The sequence below is a fragment of the Chanodichthys erythropterus genome, chromosome 11, assembly GCF_024489055.1.
Source record: "Chanodichthys erythropterus isolate Z2021 chromosome 11, ASM2448905v1, whole genome shotgun sequence".
In the NCBI taxonomy this organism is placed as follows: Eukaryota; Metazoa; Chordata; class Actinopteri; order Cypriniformes; family Xenocyprididae; genus Chanodichthys; species Chanodichthys erythropterus.
Window position 1 is genome coordinate 57,949,946 of NC_090231.1, and position 19,909 is coordinate 57,969,854.

The 19,909-nt window shown below is 37.6% G+C and overlaps 1 protein-coding gene across 4 annotated transcripts in view; it reads right to left on the reverse strand.

The window, feature by feature from the left end:
* ankrd11 (ankyrin repeat domain 11) overlaps positions 1 to 19,909 on the reverse strand; it is a 134,084-nt gene that overhangs the window by 15,450 nt on the left and 98,725 nt on the right. For all 4 annotated transcript variants that reach the window (XM_067400215.1, XM_067400214.1, XM_067400216.1 and 1 more), the window contains 6 exons: positions 18,611 to 18,756; positions 11,938 to 12,076; positions 3,074 to 3,247; positions 594 to 794; positions 263 to 405; positions 30 to 177 (listed from right to left, as the gene is read on the reverse strand). In XM_067400215.1, coding sequence (XP_067256316.1) covers positions 30 to 177; positions 263 to 405; positions 594 to 794; positions 3,074 to 3,247; positions 11,938 to 12,076; positions 18,611 to 18,697 — 892 coding nt within the window. In that variant the 5' untranslated portion in view covers positions 18,698 to 18,756. The remainder of the gene's footprint in view (positions 1 to 29; positions 178 to 262; positions 406 to 593; positions 795 to 3,073; positions 3,248 to 11,937; positions 12,077 to 18,610; positions 18,757 to 19,909) is intronic.

Sequence of the window (19,909 nt, forward strand, 5' to 3'; positions counted from 1 at the left end):
TATACACACAAGAATGGCATGATACACACCTGAAGAACTCTCCTCACTGGAGGTGTAAGTGCCTTTTCCCAGCAACAGATTAAGCATTGTTTGTGAATTTGCCACTTTTAATGGCGTCTCTCCTCTTCTGTTGCTTTGACAAGGATCCCCTCCATACCGTAACAGCAGCTTCACAACCTACAAAACCAGAATATGGGTGTCAATGTCTATCAAGATACCCCTCGCCCCCAAAAAGGTGGAATGTCTGTGTTGAGGTACTTACTTTGAGATGGCCATTGTTAGACGCATCATGAAGAGGCGTGTCATCATCCAGGCCCTTGGTGTTAACCTCGGCCCCGGCTGCCAGCAGCTGCTTGGCCACATCATAATACCCTCTGTTACACGCCTCATGCAGTGCGGTCCAGCCTAAAACAAAAAGCATTCCATTTATTAATAAAAAGCTTTCTATTATGTCTGCTCATCTACATCATGGAAAGAATTTCATTAGCATTTTAACAGGATCAAAATAGTAATCACCTAATATCCTATTCAATTTCCACAGCATGTTACAGGACTAAAGTGGAAGTCAGGTGATCTCTAATGGCTGCCCTTACCTGCAAAGTCTTTTACATTCACGTCAGCCCCTTCGTTGATGAGCTCCTTTATGCGGCGTGCCTCCCCACGTATGGCTGCCCGGTGCAGCCGTGTTTCACCCCTCTCGTTCCGCTTGTTAACTTTGTCTTTGGTTTTTGAGGCAGAGTTTGGTGTTCCCTTCTGACCCAGACTTGACTGTGACTGATGCTTTGGTGTTGTGTCTGAATGAAAATGTAAGTATTAACAGTAAAATTACTTACAGAAGTGGTTCTCAACTGGCTGGGGTCCACTAGAGGGCCTCAGCAAACTTCAAAAGGGGGCCAACAAGAGGATTCAAAATTATTTTAAATAAGACAAAACTAATTTAAAACATTGGACAGGACAGTATAGAAAAGAAAGGAAACAACAGAGAGGAGAGAAAACGGGAACCGAATCGGCAAAGGACCTCAAGTTAGGACTCGGGTTGCCTGAGGCACAGCCACATTTCTGAGAGCTGTCCATAAGGCTGTCAAAGGCCTTCAAATACTATCTTGGATAATGGAGGGCTTCCGGGTTATTTTTTCTATCAAAGACCTGGGTTGAACCTTTTGGGTCATTATTATTATTATTATTTTTTTTTTTTCTTCAGTGTTTGGGTAGTTTCTGTGTTACCCAGCTCCTGGGTTAGACGTACCAACCCAGTGTTTGGGTAGTTTTTGTGTCATAACCCAGGGGCTGAGTTATTTATCGCAGACATTTTGCGACATCTTCAGGAGAGAGCAGTGCAGCTCTGTCAAATTGGTGCATATCTTCGGTAAAATTCAGGTTGGTATACATTTTATTTTATCTATGAATTCATTATTGTGCTGTATATAATTGTATTTTATGCAAAGCAATATACAGGGGTGCAATGCGAGTCGCCTAAACAAGTGTCACATCGGTCTTTTCGCCTGATGCATGCATAATTTTTTTTTTTATTTTATCCAAAAATATACAGAATATAAATACTTAGGATGTTAAAATATGGATGTTAAAATATGTTCTCAGAACTGTACACTGTTGGACAGGTTATGGAGTCAGTCACAAGATATTTCGGCTACAAGTGAAACGCAGGGAGGCAGTCTGAAGTTAGAAGTTCCCCTGATTAACATGATACAATCTCTGGCACGAGATCCAACACCGTTACGGTGGAAATGAGACAACAGAGACTGGTTGATCAAACTTGAATTACTTCTAAATTAAGTTTAAGTTTTACTTCTAATATTTGTTAAATGAGCTTAAATGTAGGCACTATGTATAAAAAAAGATATAAAATATGCTGTACTATAAAATACATTAGAAATAAAGGAATTATCATGCAAACCAGTGGTTGTGTGGAGCATTTTAAAAAAAAAGTTGAGGATTTAAGGTAATCCGTAAACATTAATTCATGTATAAAGTGAAAAAATAATAAAAGCTAGTATTCTAGTAAAAACGAATCAACCCATTATGCTTGGTTAAACAACCAACCCAATTTGCTAGGTAAAATTAACCCAACATGTGTTTTGTCCAATATTTACCCAGCCCTAGGGTTGTTTTTAAATCAGTGTTTTTTAGAGTGTTTGAGTCAAAAAGATTGAGAACCACTGATTTAGTTGAACACTGACCATGAGGAACTGACTGAGTATTATTTGCTCTGACCTCTAGGTGGCACTCTTATACAACAAACATGAGAAATGGACAACTTCGGCCTGTGCCAATTTGCGCCTTCTGGCTGTCACACATCTTTCACTAAATTACACAATTTTAACTGAATTTCACCCCTTGGATTTGGATGATATTGTCATCAACAAAATGAAAGCACACTGAATAAAACTACTATATAAACAAGGAAATGTATTAGCGATCACAGGGAAGACATACTACAGCTACACTAAATCACTATTTTCAGACACATTCAGAAGAAACTAAAGAGTGTGCACAACAATAGCTGGCATGCAAAAGTGCTCTGTAAGGGTGGGGTTAGGGGCATTTCCTGTAGTCTTTTGTTTTGGAAAAATAAACCTGGTGAGCTACTTGAAGAGGAGCTAAATTGTAAATCTAATAGAGACATGCATACTAGCTTTAAGAAATAACCCTAAAGCATGGAATACCATTGGTTTAGCTTAGAAAACAAATGGTCAATGGACCTTTGAAATAAACGCAATGCGCTTCAACATTAGACTTCAATACCACATGAGCCAATTCAATCAAATCCGAACAATTCATATTGGAACAGCACAACCAAGTCCCTTGATGCTCTATCAACAGTCCTGGAGGGCTGATGAACAACAGTGGATTAAGATTGCAGAGGTTCATTTCGCTGAAGTAATGGAAATTGATGAGGGTTATCTTGTTTAATTGAATTCTAATTAAGTGCTGTGGTGTGTGTTTAAATGAAGCATAGCATGAGAGTCCAGCGGGGACAGTGGAAGCTACTGAAGCCGCTGGCCCCCCTCCTGTTCGCGGCCCCCGAGACGTGGCGCCCATGACAAACACGCACCTGGACTGTTTACGGACTCCTCCGCCGTCATCTGCATGAGAAGAGCCACCTGCTGCCGCTCTGAGAGGGGGTACCCGGCCCGGATCCCTGGCATGCCCATCCCAAATGGCAGACCCGACTTCCTGGTGTTAGTGGGCTCTTTTTTAATGCGCTTCCGCTCTGGACCTTGTTTTTCTGTTGAGGAGAAAACAGGGGCATGTTAACTCTCAAACCAGCCTGTGAACGGACACAATTTGGTTTTGTGACCTCCACAGTCCGTCTAAGTAAGCTAGCACAAGTTGATATGCATTCAAGTGCATTGCCATCCTTAGTAGCCTGAAGGTCAAGCGAAACCTTGGGTGAATTCCCAGCTGCTCAGCCCATGTGAAAGCCTGCTGGTGGCAGCAGCCATAGTGTTAGATTACCCAAAAGCCTCATGGGGAGGGAGGGGCCCTCAGTTGCCAGTCTAGCGTGTGTGTGTGTGTATGTGTGTGTTTCTTTAAGGCTATGACTTGGCAGCCTGTCACCGATTACAAAATGGCCGGTGTTCACGTTTCAATGTGGCTGAGGCAAGGTCACCGCTGCGTTTGGACAAAAGCAGCTGCTCTTCACAGAAATGCCCATCAATTATTCTCAGTATGTCAGTGTCAACATATCTGCCTCACAATGCAGCCGTCCAGTTCATTACACAAGTCTCACCCATGCTATCGACTTACAGTAGGAGAGCCATCTTCGTGTTTGCCAGTTTCCACTGTATGACCCCCCCAAGCCTCAAACTGTGCAAACATGCCCAAATGTCACATAAGCATTCCAGTGCCATTAACACTAATAAAAACCCAATGAGGTACAACAATCCTGTCATCTAGATTTCTGCTCTTGCATAATCTATGGAAGATCTACAAGCCAGCTTGTTCTCAACATAGTGATTTGCTCAAGGCCACAAGCATAATTTATAGGGAGAGGAAGCCAGACACAACTGCTTCCAGTAACAAAGATCTTTCCAGAAATTATTCTACATGTCTAGGGCTGATGAATATTTGCTAACACCTGTAAACACTTACATGTAATGTACCCCAACCTCTCGAACACACACAGGCTTGCCATTTAGTCACATTCCTGTGATTCAAACCTTGAAGAGCATGAACAGCAGAAGCAGTCTAAACATGTTTATAACGGGTGGATGAAGGGAACAGAAAAACACAGCGCTTGCACTTTTAGTCTTCTAAAATAGACTCAACTGAGGTAACGACACTGGTACAGTATATTACAAAAGCTTTCTACTACTGTCAAGCTTTCTGTCCCCATTTGTCAAAGTGAATTTGTGGCTGCGGAATGTTTTACATTGTCTATTTTTCAATGATTACTAACAGTTCAAAAATGAAAAAAGCTTCACATTATGTAACTCGAGTTAAGACAAAATGGTTATTAAATTTATGTCTATAGAAGCACAATGAAAGCTATTGTATAACAGTTGATATTTGCACAGTTGAATGCAGCAATTTGCGACACAGCTTGACAACTGCAAACAACCTACAGTTACGACGTCTACCATAACTGCATTGCAGAGCAGACTAAGTTTTGCTTGGTATTGTTTTCCCAATTTCACTGCAGATATATAGTGGTATAAACAATATAACAGAATCTCTACAATAAATGTACCAGTACATAGCCTCATATCAATTACACCCTATTTTCAACTGCCAATAAGTGCAGGGCTCTGCGCTTACATTTCTTTTTAGGAGGCCTTTTTTTTTAAGGGCATTTCTTCTAACTTTATAAAATGTGTCATCTTTTGTGTCAAAATCATACATTTATATTTATAAATTGAGTTAGAATAGGAAGAATTTACCAATCAAACGAAATCAGTATCAACAAAATTCATCTTCCACTGCAGAGGTGGCCAGAACAACAAAAGAGGTTGCATTTAGGTATATTTATAGACTGTTTAATGAGTCTCAGAAGTGGCATGAATGCATTTCGATTCACGATAATGGTATAAGATTAATGTTTTAAATAGAAAGTTTTGAAAATAGAAATATTAAATTATTTAAATAACTGAAATGATACTAAAATCACCAGTAGGGGCAGCAAGTCACTGTCAATGAATCATTCATTCAAATGATTCATTCAAACAGCTGATTCATTCAGGAACAAAGTAAGCAGCTGTCTATAATATGAATGGGTCATTGAATCATTGACTTGCTAGATTAGTTTGAAAACTCAAATTAAAATCATAAAACAAAACTGTGTTCGCTCAGAGATGCACAGCGGTTCAGCTGAGATTTTGTTTGGAGCTGTTTTCATTGACAAAGTTCCTAATTCACTTAATATTAACCATGTTTATTGAATTATTGTATAAAATCAGTATTACATTTGCAAACTCCCTTTATAATATCAAAAAGCTGTCACTAATCTCAGTTCATTGCAATCTCACAAATTTCCGTTATATATAATCAATGAAGTTGTCGACACTGCGCAATGAATCTCTTATTTACATCGTGTCTGGCTCGCTTGCAGTTAGGGATGGGTATGGAGCTAAATTATGAAAGATCATCTTATCGATAAGCTCCGACGTTGACTGTTCTGCTTTGGATAATGGCGAAATTAAGAAAACATATTCTTCTATTTAATATTGCTACATAAATTTTATCTTGCAAATGTTATCTTACCAACCATTTTTTGTAATTTGCGATAATATTATGTAATTCATATATAATTCATTTTCAATATTTGCAAATCAGAAGAAATCTTGTTTATTTCTAGAAAATAAACAATTACAAAAACATAGATTTTTAATTTTAATGAATGTTTGTGGGAATTTCCCGCATTATAATGGCATAACTTGCAGGAAAGTAAAATTATGTGAAATTCAGGCCCTGTAAAACACAGCAAAGTTTAACAGACCAGTTTCAGAGCATGTGACCGTATCACTTTTTCATGTTGTAATAATTGCTGAAGCTTTTATCATGGTATGCGATATCACGCTATTGAAATAAATTGCAAAAAAAGTGTGGTGTTATACTATAACAGGTTTAAGAATTATTTTTCTTATAACAAAAAGAACTCTGAACATGTAAATACAACACAATACACAAAAATATCTAAAGTAAAACAGATTAAAAACAGATTAAAGTGCAAAAGAATGATAAAGAACAAAAGGTAACTTTACAATAAGGTCTCATTATTTAATGTTAGTTAATGCATTAACTAAGATTAAGATTGAGTAATAGCTACATTTGTTACAGAAGGTATTATTTTTTGTTAATGTTAGTTAAAAAATACAACTGATCATTGTTAGTTTTAGCTCACGTCCATTAAATAATAGTTAAAACTTTTGATTTTAGTAATGCTTTTAACTTTAAGAAATTAACATTAATAATTGCTTTATAAGTATTTTACATTGTCAGTTTGGTAAAAATTAATTAATATGTTAACTAATGAAGCCTTATGTCACTAAGTGTTACTGAACAATAACAAATAATAAGAACAATTTCAATCATTAGGGCATGTTGTAGTCCAAATTAAAATATAAAAATTATTAAGTCTGAAAGTAAATAGCCTATTAAGTCTTTAAGTATTAGGTGCTGTGATGAACAACATTGCGAATACAAAAAACTGAATGACTGTTTGAAGCATTTTAAATACTGTCAGAAGCGCAGCTGCTTTTACGGGGTTTCCGGGGTAACCGCTGCACTTCTGCCGTTCCATCAGCGGCCTCTGCTGTCAGAGAGTGAACGTGCACTTTCATTCAGTGCGTCTCCTTCACTAGTTCCACCATGTGCTTCTCATGCACGTCGGGCTTGTTTACATCTGAGTGCGCATGTTCTTTTGACCCAGCATACTGCGGTGTTGTGTATTTTATACGGTTGATAGGTAAAGTATTCTTAAAATGTGTTATAAAAATGTTAATAATACATAATAGTTATTCACGGTATTTTGAAGTTCCCACGATAACAATATTGTGCATATTTATTATCGTGATATATTGTATTACTGAATAACGGCACATATCTATTTCAGAGAGGAGGTAAATATACTAGTATAGTTCAAATCACCAACATAAAACTTTTTAATTAAATGTTGCTAATGGGTTTAAACTATTTATGTCACTGCTGAAAAACACCTTATGGAGGTGGTCTAACTAGTTTTACATATGCAACCCAAACCAGAAGAGCTGGTTAGGTATGAGGCCATCTGATGAACTCAAAATAGTGAGTAAAGATGGTACAGGCAAGTGTCAGCAGTTGATAGTGATCAGTCCTCAGTTTGACTGAGTCAAATTAGGCAAACGCAATATTGCTACAAGCATTTCTTGGTATGATGACTGAGTGAGCTTCTTACTGTGTGTCCTCTGAGACTGAAAGGAATCTATGTCAGGGACTGAGGGTTACAGGGATGACAGCACCACAGGCGAAGGGGAATTTTCAATGGTAAATGAGTAAATATGAAACAAACACATTAAGCGTTGTGTTATAGTTGCTATGGTTTCAGGGTGGTTTAATACTAGCAAATCAAAAAAGCCCATTAAAAATTGCTTGGCAAAGTGAAAGTAGAACCACACCTCTCTACGCTATTGTCAAATGAGATGTCCGGACCACAAATCATGCCAAATGTGTTATGCATTGAATTTTAAAACTTATGGTTAAGGGTTTGCACAAAATAGCAATGTTAATAGTGATGCTTCCCTTAAAAAGGGAATAAACCCAACATTACACATGGCTCCACAGTCAATCACCAAAACCGTCAGGCAGAACTCTATGCAAGCTGCCCAATGAAAACAGGAAATGAAGGCAGAAAAGACAGGAAGTGCCCGCAGGATGTTGTGTCAGTACTTTATACACGGCAGATGAAAGGACAGTATGGGGGAGGGGTTTAAAAAGAGTAGGGGGCCTTATTTCATCAGCCACAATGATGAACGAAGTCATCCACGGTGCACTTGAGGGTTTTGCTCAGAGAAAATGTAGATTATTAATTTATATCTGAGCTTCTCAAGCACAGAACACAGGCAGTGTGAACGCAGGCCACGCTTCACCTCTTCAGAAAGCTAGGGCAGCAGCACCGCAGGGAGACGTGGTAATAAAACCCAGGCAAAACAGACGCAGACAATTCAGGCACCACCAGATCGGATATATACGGTGAAATCAAAATAGTGAATAATTCATAAGAGCGCTACATGACAGAAAATGAAATACTACTTCCCAAAAAAAAAAAAAAAACATTCCTCCCTCTAGGATTATGAGTAAAGCTCCATGGCTTGGCCGTACGAAGGCCAAAAAACATCACTGGTCCGATCTGTTGGACAGCAGCAAATCTTTTCTGTCTGCCTAAAGGAAGCAGACACGTTAAAAACGCGAGTGTGTGCGAATGTTAGCCAGAGACCAATAGCGTGTGCTAGTGTACCAGCGCACATGCCTGCCAGCGTTAGCAAGGCGTGGGCAGCAGCGGAGCAGCAAATATTACTGTCTCTTATCAGCCAACCCACTCCCTTCACCCTTATCCACAACACTCTCCCTCCACAGCTCACGTCCACCGTCTGCTGTAGCCCGCATGCCCAAAGATATCAAATCATGCAGTGCATATCCCAAAAAAAGCATCTCATAAGCCATTCGGTCTCTGTAATATCCTCTGGAAATGCATTGTTATTTGTGAGCTAAATGCACCGCCACTAGCTCTTCAGAGCAGTGCCACTGCATTCTATTTCCATGCCAAGTTCTGCTGCCTCTAATACATAATGCAGCAAAGATGTCTGCGGCCTGAGAAAGCGCAGCTGAAGTAATGAGCAAACATAGAAGATGGAGGCAGGAAGACTGTGAGATGAGAGAAAGGATGGAGGAAGTATCCTGAGTGCTCTTGGGCCTTGTGGGTTGCTCCTGCACCACAGCTAAGTGGCACAGACGATCGCACGGTTTCCCTGAATGCAGAACGCACCAGAGAGCCCACGAGAGAGAGACGCAGAGAGGGAGATGTAAAAATATCAGCTGGATAAATTATGTATTTCAAATGGCATCTTCCAGAAAATGGAGGACAGAAAACACCCTCTCTTGTGACAGGGTCCATTTTACCTTGACTTCGATACACAATCACGGTTGATGATATGGTCGATGGTCGGACTAGAACGTTTTACTTGTCCTGCCAGAAACATGATATAAACAGTGAATCTTTTTCTCTATACCAGGTTTTCAAATGAACCCTTGTGTGACATTATCAAAAAAAAACAAAAAACTGAAAAACACAATTTTACCTGTGTTAATGCCAACATTTTGGTACAGGCGTGTATTTTTATTGGAATTTGACTATTTCATAGGGCTGGACGATTAATCGAAACCGAAATTCAGAACCTCAAACCGACGTAATTTTCCCATGTCGGTTATTTTGTTTTTTTTCAATCCTGTTAATACTTCCCCCTTAAAAAAGTACTACCACATGTGTAGCCACATGACTCTGCCCCGTCCAGTCAGTGGCATAAAAGCAACAGGGAGGCGAACGCCGGATCAATACATAGTGATGGCGCGCGAGCTGTGAGCCTTGCGTCTTTACTAAACTTTGTCAGTTGTACTTGTTTGAAAGTTTGCCAGTTTAGTAATTTAGACAATCATATGTGTATTATTATATCGAGCTACCATGCTCACACAGCTGCATTGTGGCACGAACACTCATGCAAACAGTAGCTGCACAAAACATGAAGATCACACGCACTGAGGGGAACGCAGAAACTAGTTGTCAGTAGCTTAGAAACTCAAAACTTATTACAGTACTTTTCTACTTTTGAAGGAACTATTTACAACCCACAGCTTCACAATTAATAGAGAGACAGTATGACTAATTCACACACGCAATTGCTTTCATTACATGCTGTTACGGTGCTAATTTATCTGTATCTGATTTACAACGAGCAGAAATCTGTAAGAAACGTTACAAACCATAGATAAAATAACTGCTGATACTGAGCTGTTATGTCAGATCACTCTTTCAAAAGGAAAAAATATCCCACCTTTAAGAGTCAGTCATTACAGTACAAACCTTGCCAGTGAACTATGAGGGTAAAAAAATAAAAATAAAATAAAAAAGTAATAATCGTTAATTAATCGTAATCGAGGTAAAATGTTTTGATTTTAGGCCATAATCGTCCAGCCCTACTATTTCACCCCCACTTCCTTTAATAAATCTATTTTGCACTAGTAACACAAAATAGTTCCACTCACGACCTTAAGGACAAAAACGTCCCCATTGAAACCGCAATTTTTAACCCCAGGGCCGTTAATTATAAAATTATGCAATCTTTGTTAATAGGCTTTCATTTCATTGGCGAGGCTTCAAAATTGACATTTTTTTTGAGATATCAACCACAAATTTGGAACAGAACTTGTTTAGATTTATTGCTTTGATTTTCTAGCAGTTTTAGAGATCAACACGTTTCATAAAATATATATTTTATATAAAATAATAAATTAAAATAAAAATAATTTAACAATAATAAACCAAGAGTCTTCTTTAAAATGAGACCAAACTTAAGTCTGTGCTCCCAAGCTTTAATTTTTTAAGATGATAAATCATTAAAATTTTAAAATTTAAGTTTTCACTTAGTGCAAATTATGTTAAAAATTAAGTTTGGTTGTTTTATAAAATACCAAAACAGTTTAGATTTATAATCATCAATTAGGGAAATTAAGTATTGGCCAAAATTTCAAAATCAGTGCATCAAATTTCCTTCCCATCTCAGCTGTTCTCATGCTATTCTTAGGTTTGCTTTCTTTGGGGAACCACGTCTAGCTCATTGCAGCCTAATAAACAATACTCTGTCTCCATCTGCAACGTCTTCCTTTCCATTTCATTCAGGCCAGGAATGAGTTGATAATGGCTTTCGTAGTAACTGCAAACGCTTCATAATTAAAAAGCTCCCATTGCAGTAAAACGTTAAATGTGCGTCCAACTTTCAGAAGCAGTCTGAAGGGTATTAGTGTGAGCTCATTGCGGTAACAGAACAAAGATCTAACTAGTCCTGTCCTGGAAACCTTCCAACTGGGGGAGGAGACCATGGAGAGAACAGCTCAACTACATCAAAACGTCCCAGTAAGGGTGCATGAGGTGGAACCCAGCCAAGAGCTGGACGGATTCCATTAGGAACAGACAATGATGCAGCATAAAAACATGGAACAAAATCCAAGCTACCTTCACAGAGGTTTTAGCACGGATTTGAAAAATTGGAGAACTGAATGGAATATTCAATGGGTATTCATAGATAAACAAATGCAAAAGCCACACTTTGCTTCAGTGTTTAAAGCAAAATGAGCAAACTGGACAGAGAATAGACGGCAACACTGAGACAGGCCAATCAAAGAATGGTCATGACCACACCCACATATTAGCATTACAATGAGCACTTCAGGCATTGTCTGATATGAGAGAAAATGGGCAAGATTTCACGCCTTACAGCCACGTCTCAAAAGGGGAGGAGGGGGTGTTCTGCCAACGGCTTGCTGAAAGGTTAAAAACAGCCATAAAATAAACCACACAACCCAAAATACATTCAAACTCCCATCTTTCTAAACAAGTTAAACACCACACAACAAATGGAAAAGTAAAACTAATAATTTGACCCTACAATCATGTTAAAAACAGCCACATTGCAGCATAAATGTGCAGCATGTTGAAAACCTCCAGTTAGGATCACATTAAAACACTTGAACTACATCAAAAGATCCCCATAAAAAAACTCACCCTTCTCAGCATGTCATATCCAACAAATTTCCAATTACTGGACTAACAGTTTCTCCATCAGCACTTCTGTCATTCCAGCACACAGTACTGAAGAAAAACAACAACAGTAGCCCACACACTTCCTGTTACCCATAGTTCTGTGCTGCAAGCTGGCCCAGCCCCCTTACCAGAGTCAGAATCTTTCTGATCTCCATTGGCTCCGACGGTGAAGGGCAGCTTCCTCTTAGGAGCTTTCTCTTTCATCTCTTTGACACCATCGCTGCGGTCCAATTTAGGAGTCTTGTTTGACGAGCCTTTGTCTTTATCCTAGGGGAACATGGGAAACAGTGTAAGTTTGGCAAATGATTCAGCTCAGAGTAAGAGCTGATAACAGTGCTCTAGGACAAATATAGCTGTCACAAAGAATAAATGTAGAAGATACAACTACGTAAGTTTACATTTTTGTGTACATCATATATATATATATATATATATATATATATATAATATATATATATATATATATATATATATAGCTATGGATCAAAATTTAAGGGTTAATTAAAAAAGTATGTTCTAGATGCTGTAGGACACATTTCTGTATTTCAAAGTTGGACAGACAGCACATTTTACAATTTAAACAGATTATTATACATTTAAATCAATATTCTTTGCTGCTCAGTAAAACGATTAAAGGGTTAATTCACCCCAAATTTAAAATTCTGTCATTAATTACTCACAGCGTTTGGAACAACATGAGAGTAAGACATTAGTTCATCTACGGAACACAAATTATGATATTTTTAATGAAGTCTGGGAGCTTTCTGTCCCTCCATTGACATTCTAAGCAACTAACTCTTTCAAGCCCCAGAAAGGTAGTAAAGACATCATTAAAGTAATCCACATGACTCCAGCGGTTTAACCTTAAAGGCCTGTACACACCGGGACGAATATTGTGTGCGATTATCGCCGACATTTAACGCCTCGTGACTAAACAAAGGTGGCCAATGCAAGTGTGCACACCGACATGAAAAACGTAAGGCGTAAAAGCGTCATTTTTTAAAAATGCCTCGGGTTTGTTTTTTTGGTTTGACGCGCCGCATTAAAAACTGGCCGACCAATGAGAGTGGCGCTTTTGTTCACGTGCCTGGAGCTGTTGAAGTTACAGTAAAACATGACTTGGTGGCGCTCATTTCTGTAATTTTACTGTTTGTTTTTTCTTTTACATTCAAGAAATATAGTTGAGAATGTCTATTTCATAAATATGTTTATTTGTACTACCGTTCACTTGCACTACTGTCATTATGACTTATTTGCACTACCGTTACTGACTATCATCTGTCATATGTCATATATATGTTCTCTCTGCGCATCGCCAGTGAAAATCGTTTGGGTGTGAACAAAAAATGCCTCGAAAAACGCTGGCGATAAACACGTGCGATATTCGTCCAGGTGTGTACAGGCCTTAATGTTATGAAGTGAAGTGAGCGCTTTGTTTACTACATAATTTACCTTAAAACAATTTTAAAATTTCTCCGACACGCATTGTCTTTTTGTGTCGACACAACACACATGCGTTGGGATGCTCTCGTGAATGCATGTTTGAGAATAATAATTTGTAAATAAAGTGGTAAATTGAGAGTTTTTTTGTGCAAACAAAGCATTCGTAACATTGAGGTTGAGCCACATGATTACTTTTATGATGTCTTTAGGGACAGATTTCATCTCTCAGATTTCATTAAAAATATCTTCATTTGTGTTCTGAAGATGGACGAAAGACTTACGGTTTTGGAATGACAAGGGTGAGTAATGAATGACATAAAATTTCATTTCTCAAACTAATTTCACCATTAATGTGCTGAGACATGGGAACATTGTGTGTTTTTCTACAAAAGATTGCCTAAAGTGAATTACACAGTAGATATACAGTGTGATAGATACTTTGAAATTTGAGGAGGGGTCTGAAACAGTTCCAGACCTTTCACATCAACAACTGGAACCCGTCAGAAACCCCCACCATCTTCAAAGCTGCACACACCCAGTCCTGCCAAAAGCCCACCATTAAAGGCATTCAATATTCAGATCTCAAATACAAAAACTCCTTCTAGACTACAAACACGTACATCAGGCACATGACATATAGGGTAGTTTCATACTGCCTGTGGTTTCTTACTACTTTACAACTAGGCCAATTTTCCATTAACAACCATGGAATGGATTTAATATGGTAAAATGTATTAAATGGAGCGGAGAGTACCTGAACTTTGTAACTGAAAGTATTATGAAAAAAAGGGCCTGCAATGGAGAAAGAAATGGAGATTTTAAAGCATTAATTCAATAAGTTTTACTTGCCTTCAAGCCATCCTAGTTGTATATGACTTTCTTCTTTCTGAAGAACGCAATTGGAGTTATATTAATAAATATCCTGATGCATCCAAGCTTTATAATGGCAGTGAACGGGACCAACAAGCTCAAGAAAGTGCCTCCATCCAAAGCAAAACATACTCCACACAGCTCCAGGGGGTTAATAAAGGCCTTCTGAAGTGAAACAATGCGTGTGTGTAAAAATAAATATCCATATTTAACAAGTTGTAAAGTAAAATATCTAGCTTCCCCCAGACTGCCTTCTAGACTTGTGCTGATATTCGGTAATGCGATAAATTGCGATCATGAATATGCACGATATTGTAATCGTTGGCACTTCAGAATACAGTAAATAATAAGTTATTACCAATTATTAATTTTTTATAAGGCTATTAAGAATACTTTACCCATCAATCGTATAAAATGCACAACACCGCTGTATTCCGCGCTCAGATGTAAACAATCCCAACGTGCATGTGGCACATGGCAGAACGAGTGAAGGAGACGAGCTGAATGAAAGTGTGCGTTCACTCTCTGACAGCAGAGGGCGCTGATGGAACAGCAGCGTGCAGCGGTTACCACGGAAACCTTGCAAACAAAGTAACTGCACTAGTGAAGTTTTTAAAATGTTTCAAACAGCCATTCATTTTTTTGTAATCTCAGTGTTGTTCATCACAGCACCAAATACTGAATACTTAAAAACTTAAAAGGATATTTATTGTCAAACCTAAATATTTTTATATTTTAATCTGGACTACAACATGCCCTAATGATTAGAAATGTTCTGATTATTTGTTATTGTTCAGTAAAACTTTGAAAACATACAGCTTCATAAGTTGACATGTTAATTCATTATCACTAAACTGACAATAAAAATACTTATAAAGTATTAATTATTATTAATTAATGTTAATTTCTTAGTTACTGTTTAATAACATTACTAAAATCAAAATAACTTATTCAATGGACCTGAGATAAAACTAACAATGATCAGTTGTGTTTCTAAACTAACATTAACAAAACAAATGATTAACTATCTTAGTTAATGCATTAAATAGAGTAAAGTGTTATCTGTTGTTCTTTATAGCCTAATCCTTTTGCATTTTTATCTGTTTGAAAATTTCAGAGTTGTTTTTGTTTTATTACAAAGAGAGTTCTTAAACCTGTTAAACTATGACAAAAATGGTTTTGCAACTTATTTTAATATCGTGATAATACCATATACCGTGATAAAAGCTTCATCAATTAATCACAACATGAAAATTTGATACCGTCACATGCCTACTGCCTTCCTTATTCAACTTACGAAATAAGTGTAACTGACCCAGTCGGTTATGCTTATTTCTAAAGTTGAATAGGGAAGTTGTAGGACGTAACGTAAGCATTTTGAACTGCAAGAGACATTACACTTTCTTCGTAAGCTGAAAGGAAGCTAGCTATTTTACTTTATAACTTGTTAAACATGGATATTTTTCTTACACAAATGCATCGCTAGAGCCGTATGGAGTATGTTTATGATGGATGGATGCACTTTCTTGAGATTCATACTTAGCTTGGAAGTGTCAGGATATTTATTAATATAACTCTGATTGTGTTCATCAGAAAGAAGAAAGTCATATACACCTAGGATGGCTTGAGGGTGAGTAAAGCTTGGGGTAATTTTCATTTTAAGGTGATCTAATCCTTTAACCAGATCTCTTCATGAGAACACATGTGGTTGTACAAATAATAACTCCGTAAATGTGCGTGAGCAGTCGGCTGATTGTTGAGAGAGGAAGTGAGACTGGAGCAGCTGGGGCTGTGTCTGCTACTGGCAGTGCTAATGAAGGCTAATTAAAGAGCTCTTAGAGCAGTGATAAAGCTAAAGCTGAATGCAGCGTGGAGCCGTTTCTGCTGTGAGGGCCTCTGCGTCCTGCCCACTTCCCCCTCTGTCATGGGACTATGATGTCATCCACGTACAAACACACACACACACACACACACACAGTGTAACTATCTGCCCCTAAGAACTGAGCTCAAAGACTCACTCTCACAGCAAGCCAGAGATAGATGAGAGCAGGATTTCTTGCAGCACGTAGAGAAACCAAAGCGAAATCAAGTAAAAAACTGTTTCACTGCTTTTCTCTAAAACCATCTGTGTGAGCAGCCCTGTTTACTTACTGGTCTCCTAGCAATGCTTTCACTCTTTCTCGCTCACGCGCTCGCTCCCTCCCCCTCGCAGAGTCTGATGCAATACTACACAGAATGATGTACATACACACACACACCATCTGGGCCATAAACTCTTCACTAACTCTGGCTAGTCTTGCACCAAAACACTGACCCTCAGATTCAAAAACACTCATAAAAAGAAAAGCGCCTCTATTTATATATTGTTTGCCATACTGAATTTCTACAGTGCTTTCATTGAAAATGCAGTAGAATACAACCTTCTACCACACTTCTTATTTCTTTTTTCGTATACTGAGTGTATATTGAGTGCCGCTGGTCTTGTTGTTTTGTCTGCATTCATGAATCCTGGGATGGATGCCAATGAATCTCATTAATCTCCATGTTGAACAACCTCAAGATGGCTAAACCTCTTAACTAAGGATTGCCATATTCTCACAGTTTTGCCTATGTGAGAGTAAAGGGTGGTGTGTTTATATTATAGCTGAGTTATGAAACCGATCAAAATCAGGTACTCTCAAGCAGACTCGGCACACAAAAGTATGCAGAGAAACAGCATTGCCTAGACAAATGACGCCAGAATTTATGAAGGACAAAGTCAAATAGCCAAGAGTGAAAAGCATGTGCTGTACAGTACACAGTATTAGAGGACAATATATGTAAATTTACTTTTTTGCTGTAAGTTTGTGTTGCTTACAACATTCATCTGAGAGCGCAATTTTATCAGATTTGTAAGGTAAATCATTTATTTAAACTTACACCAACACCCGAGAATACATCAATGTTTCTAAATATTCGAACTGTTCATTGTGATTTCAAAATAAAAGTTCTGAGTTTGCATGTTTTGATGTTCTTGTTCAAGAAATATCAGTGGCTGTAGTATTTCTATTGTAAAGAAGTAGACAAATATTAAAGATAAAGTAAACATTTTAATTAAATGCCATTTGGCCAATAATAAACAAGGATTTGATCTGCTGTAAAATGTAACAATAAACAGGCCGTTGGCGCCCTCTGCAGGCATTTGTTATAATACATAATGTACATAAAATATCTGATATAAACAATCATCTTAACAGTGATGTTCACTAAAATTATATGATTACTTGCTATTATATATGCATTTTAAGTCATTTTAAAGGCTTAGGTCTTTTACTACAAAAATATTTAATTACTCGATTAATCATCAAAACAAAATCGACCAATTATTTGATTATCAAAATAATTGTTAGTGATAATTATACCTTTACACAATGGCACACACTGTATAAAGGTCCTAGATCACATCATTTTCACAACTCTCAACTTTCAAAGTTGTTTCATGGAATTTTTGTTTAGTGAAAGTTTTTTCGCACCAAGAACGATAACTATAACGAAAACGATACAGTTCTAAAAATCATTCTAAATATAGAAGAGTACCAGTGTTCACAGCACAGCAAGGAACAACATCGTTGGGATAACTTTCAGAAAAAAATGTTCCCAGATGTTGAACAATAAACAATCAGAATCCATTTTAATTTAAGGGCTCACACATTTAAAATGGCAGACGACATTGCAAAGAGGTTAATCGCCAAGGTCCAGAGAAAGCCACCACTGTTTGACAAGTCAAATCCCCTTTACAAGGACACTTTAAAGAAAATGGATATATGGAAAACAATCAGTCATACCCTCGGAATAAATGGTCATTATGCCAGGCTAGAAAACAATGTAATAAAATTACCTCAGGTATCCAGTGCTAGTTTCGACAACATTGTCTTGATTGCTTTAAAGTTGCAGTGAAAAAGACAAGGCGTTGCTTTCATTCCACTATATTGACTACGCCAGCAAAATTTATTGTTAGAATAGATCGATTACACTAGCTATTCACTCCAAACATAGCATGCTGAGGACATCTGCTGGTTAAAGCCGTGTAAATGCAACAACAGCAGCAAAAACATGTTGTACACACTTTAAGGCCGCAGCGCATGAGCTTAGAATAAACACACCATTATAGTTAGTTGGCGTGGATGCTAATATAGATATCTTTATGGTTATTGTTCTTGGTGTGAATGGGCCTTTAAGTCTACAAATGTAGAGTGATTAGTTAGTATGACCATCTATTGACTGTAAATACTACTAAAATGTTTAAAAATCAAATAAAAGATGTCCATTCTTAGTTTGTTCGAATGCTGAAGTGAGCACACAAACGCAGCAATGTGCATGTAGCTCTTACGACAAGACTTGGGATAAACCTTATTCAATGGGTTGCTACTTATCAGCTTAGAAAGGTTATTGGAGGTAATACCAGCAGAGAGAGAGAGTGTGTGAGGATATAAAAGCAATTTTCCTTACCTTCTTCCCACCCTGCTTTTCCACCATGTCGGTGTTGAGTGGGAAGTCCTCCAGCTGGGGGGTTTTAGAACCCCCACCCTTGGGCATCGTTCAGCTATTGCCACGCCAAACCTCATTCACGCTTCCATCGCATCGTCATCGACCGTCTGTAAGAGAGGGAAGGACACATTAGCACTTTACTGTCAAGCTCCTTAACACACAAAGTATTTTTCCCCCCATTTTTAGCTCATTTGTCCATTTTCAAAGCCCTTTAATGAAATGGATCAAAAACAAATAGCATTTTTAGACACAGAACTGAGAAATTACATCTGGTAATGTTCCATATACAACCAGTCAATCTATTAGATGACGTAAGAACAATAGTAAAAACTGTAAAAAGTAGAGTTGTTACAATTACAAAATCGCCTGACCAGAGCACACTAGAAATTACAATCATAATGGCATCTGGCTGCATTTTATTTTCACTTCTCGTTTGTGTAATAAACATTTCTGGCATTTATAAATTACCATATAAATCTAATGACATGCTATGGCAGAGGAGATGACAGCATTTCCGAGATTTTGAATGAGGGGCACATTAAAATAACCAATGTTAATTACACACAGAAACTCAAAGGTCTTCATGTGAAAGAGACTCGGGGGTTCTTAACGTCACATGAAAATAAATAACTTCAGGCATAAATATTACTACTTCATACATACTTCATACTTTTTTCAATAAAGTGATACTCTCAAACAAAATTATATTACTCTGTGATCAAGAAACTCTTCCTTCTGAATGAATACTAAAGCTTTAAAAAAAGAAAATCCCACATTTTGTTTCCAAGTTCATAAATTACTTTTTGTAACTGATATGAACACAATCCTTAATTTCTATAAAATCAGTCACCAGCACAATTAACAGTCAAAATTTTGTATACAGCCATATTGCCAACAAATTACATCATTCAAGCCTTCCATTGTGAGGATAAGGTAGACCTGTTTATCTGATAACACTGATCTGCAATCTGTTGTAGATAACCATTAAGCAACCTAAATGATGGAATCTTTTCATAAGGATAAATGACACATTCAATATATGTTTTGAATGCAACACCAACATTGTTGCAAAATTTGGATCATTCCCCAGAAGGCATTTGATCCAGGGAAGCAAGAAAACAATTATAGAGGCCAAGATTTTTATGTAGTCTGGCTTTGACTGCATTTCCATACACCCCAGGTATTTGCAAATTTAGGCAAAACCTTAAATTACCAATATAATTCAGTACATTTCTGGAATACTCATTTACAATCCAAAAG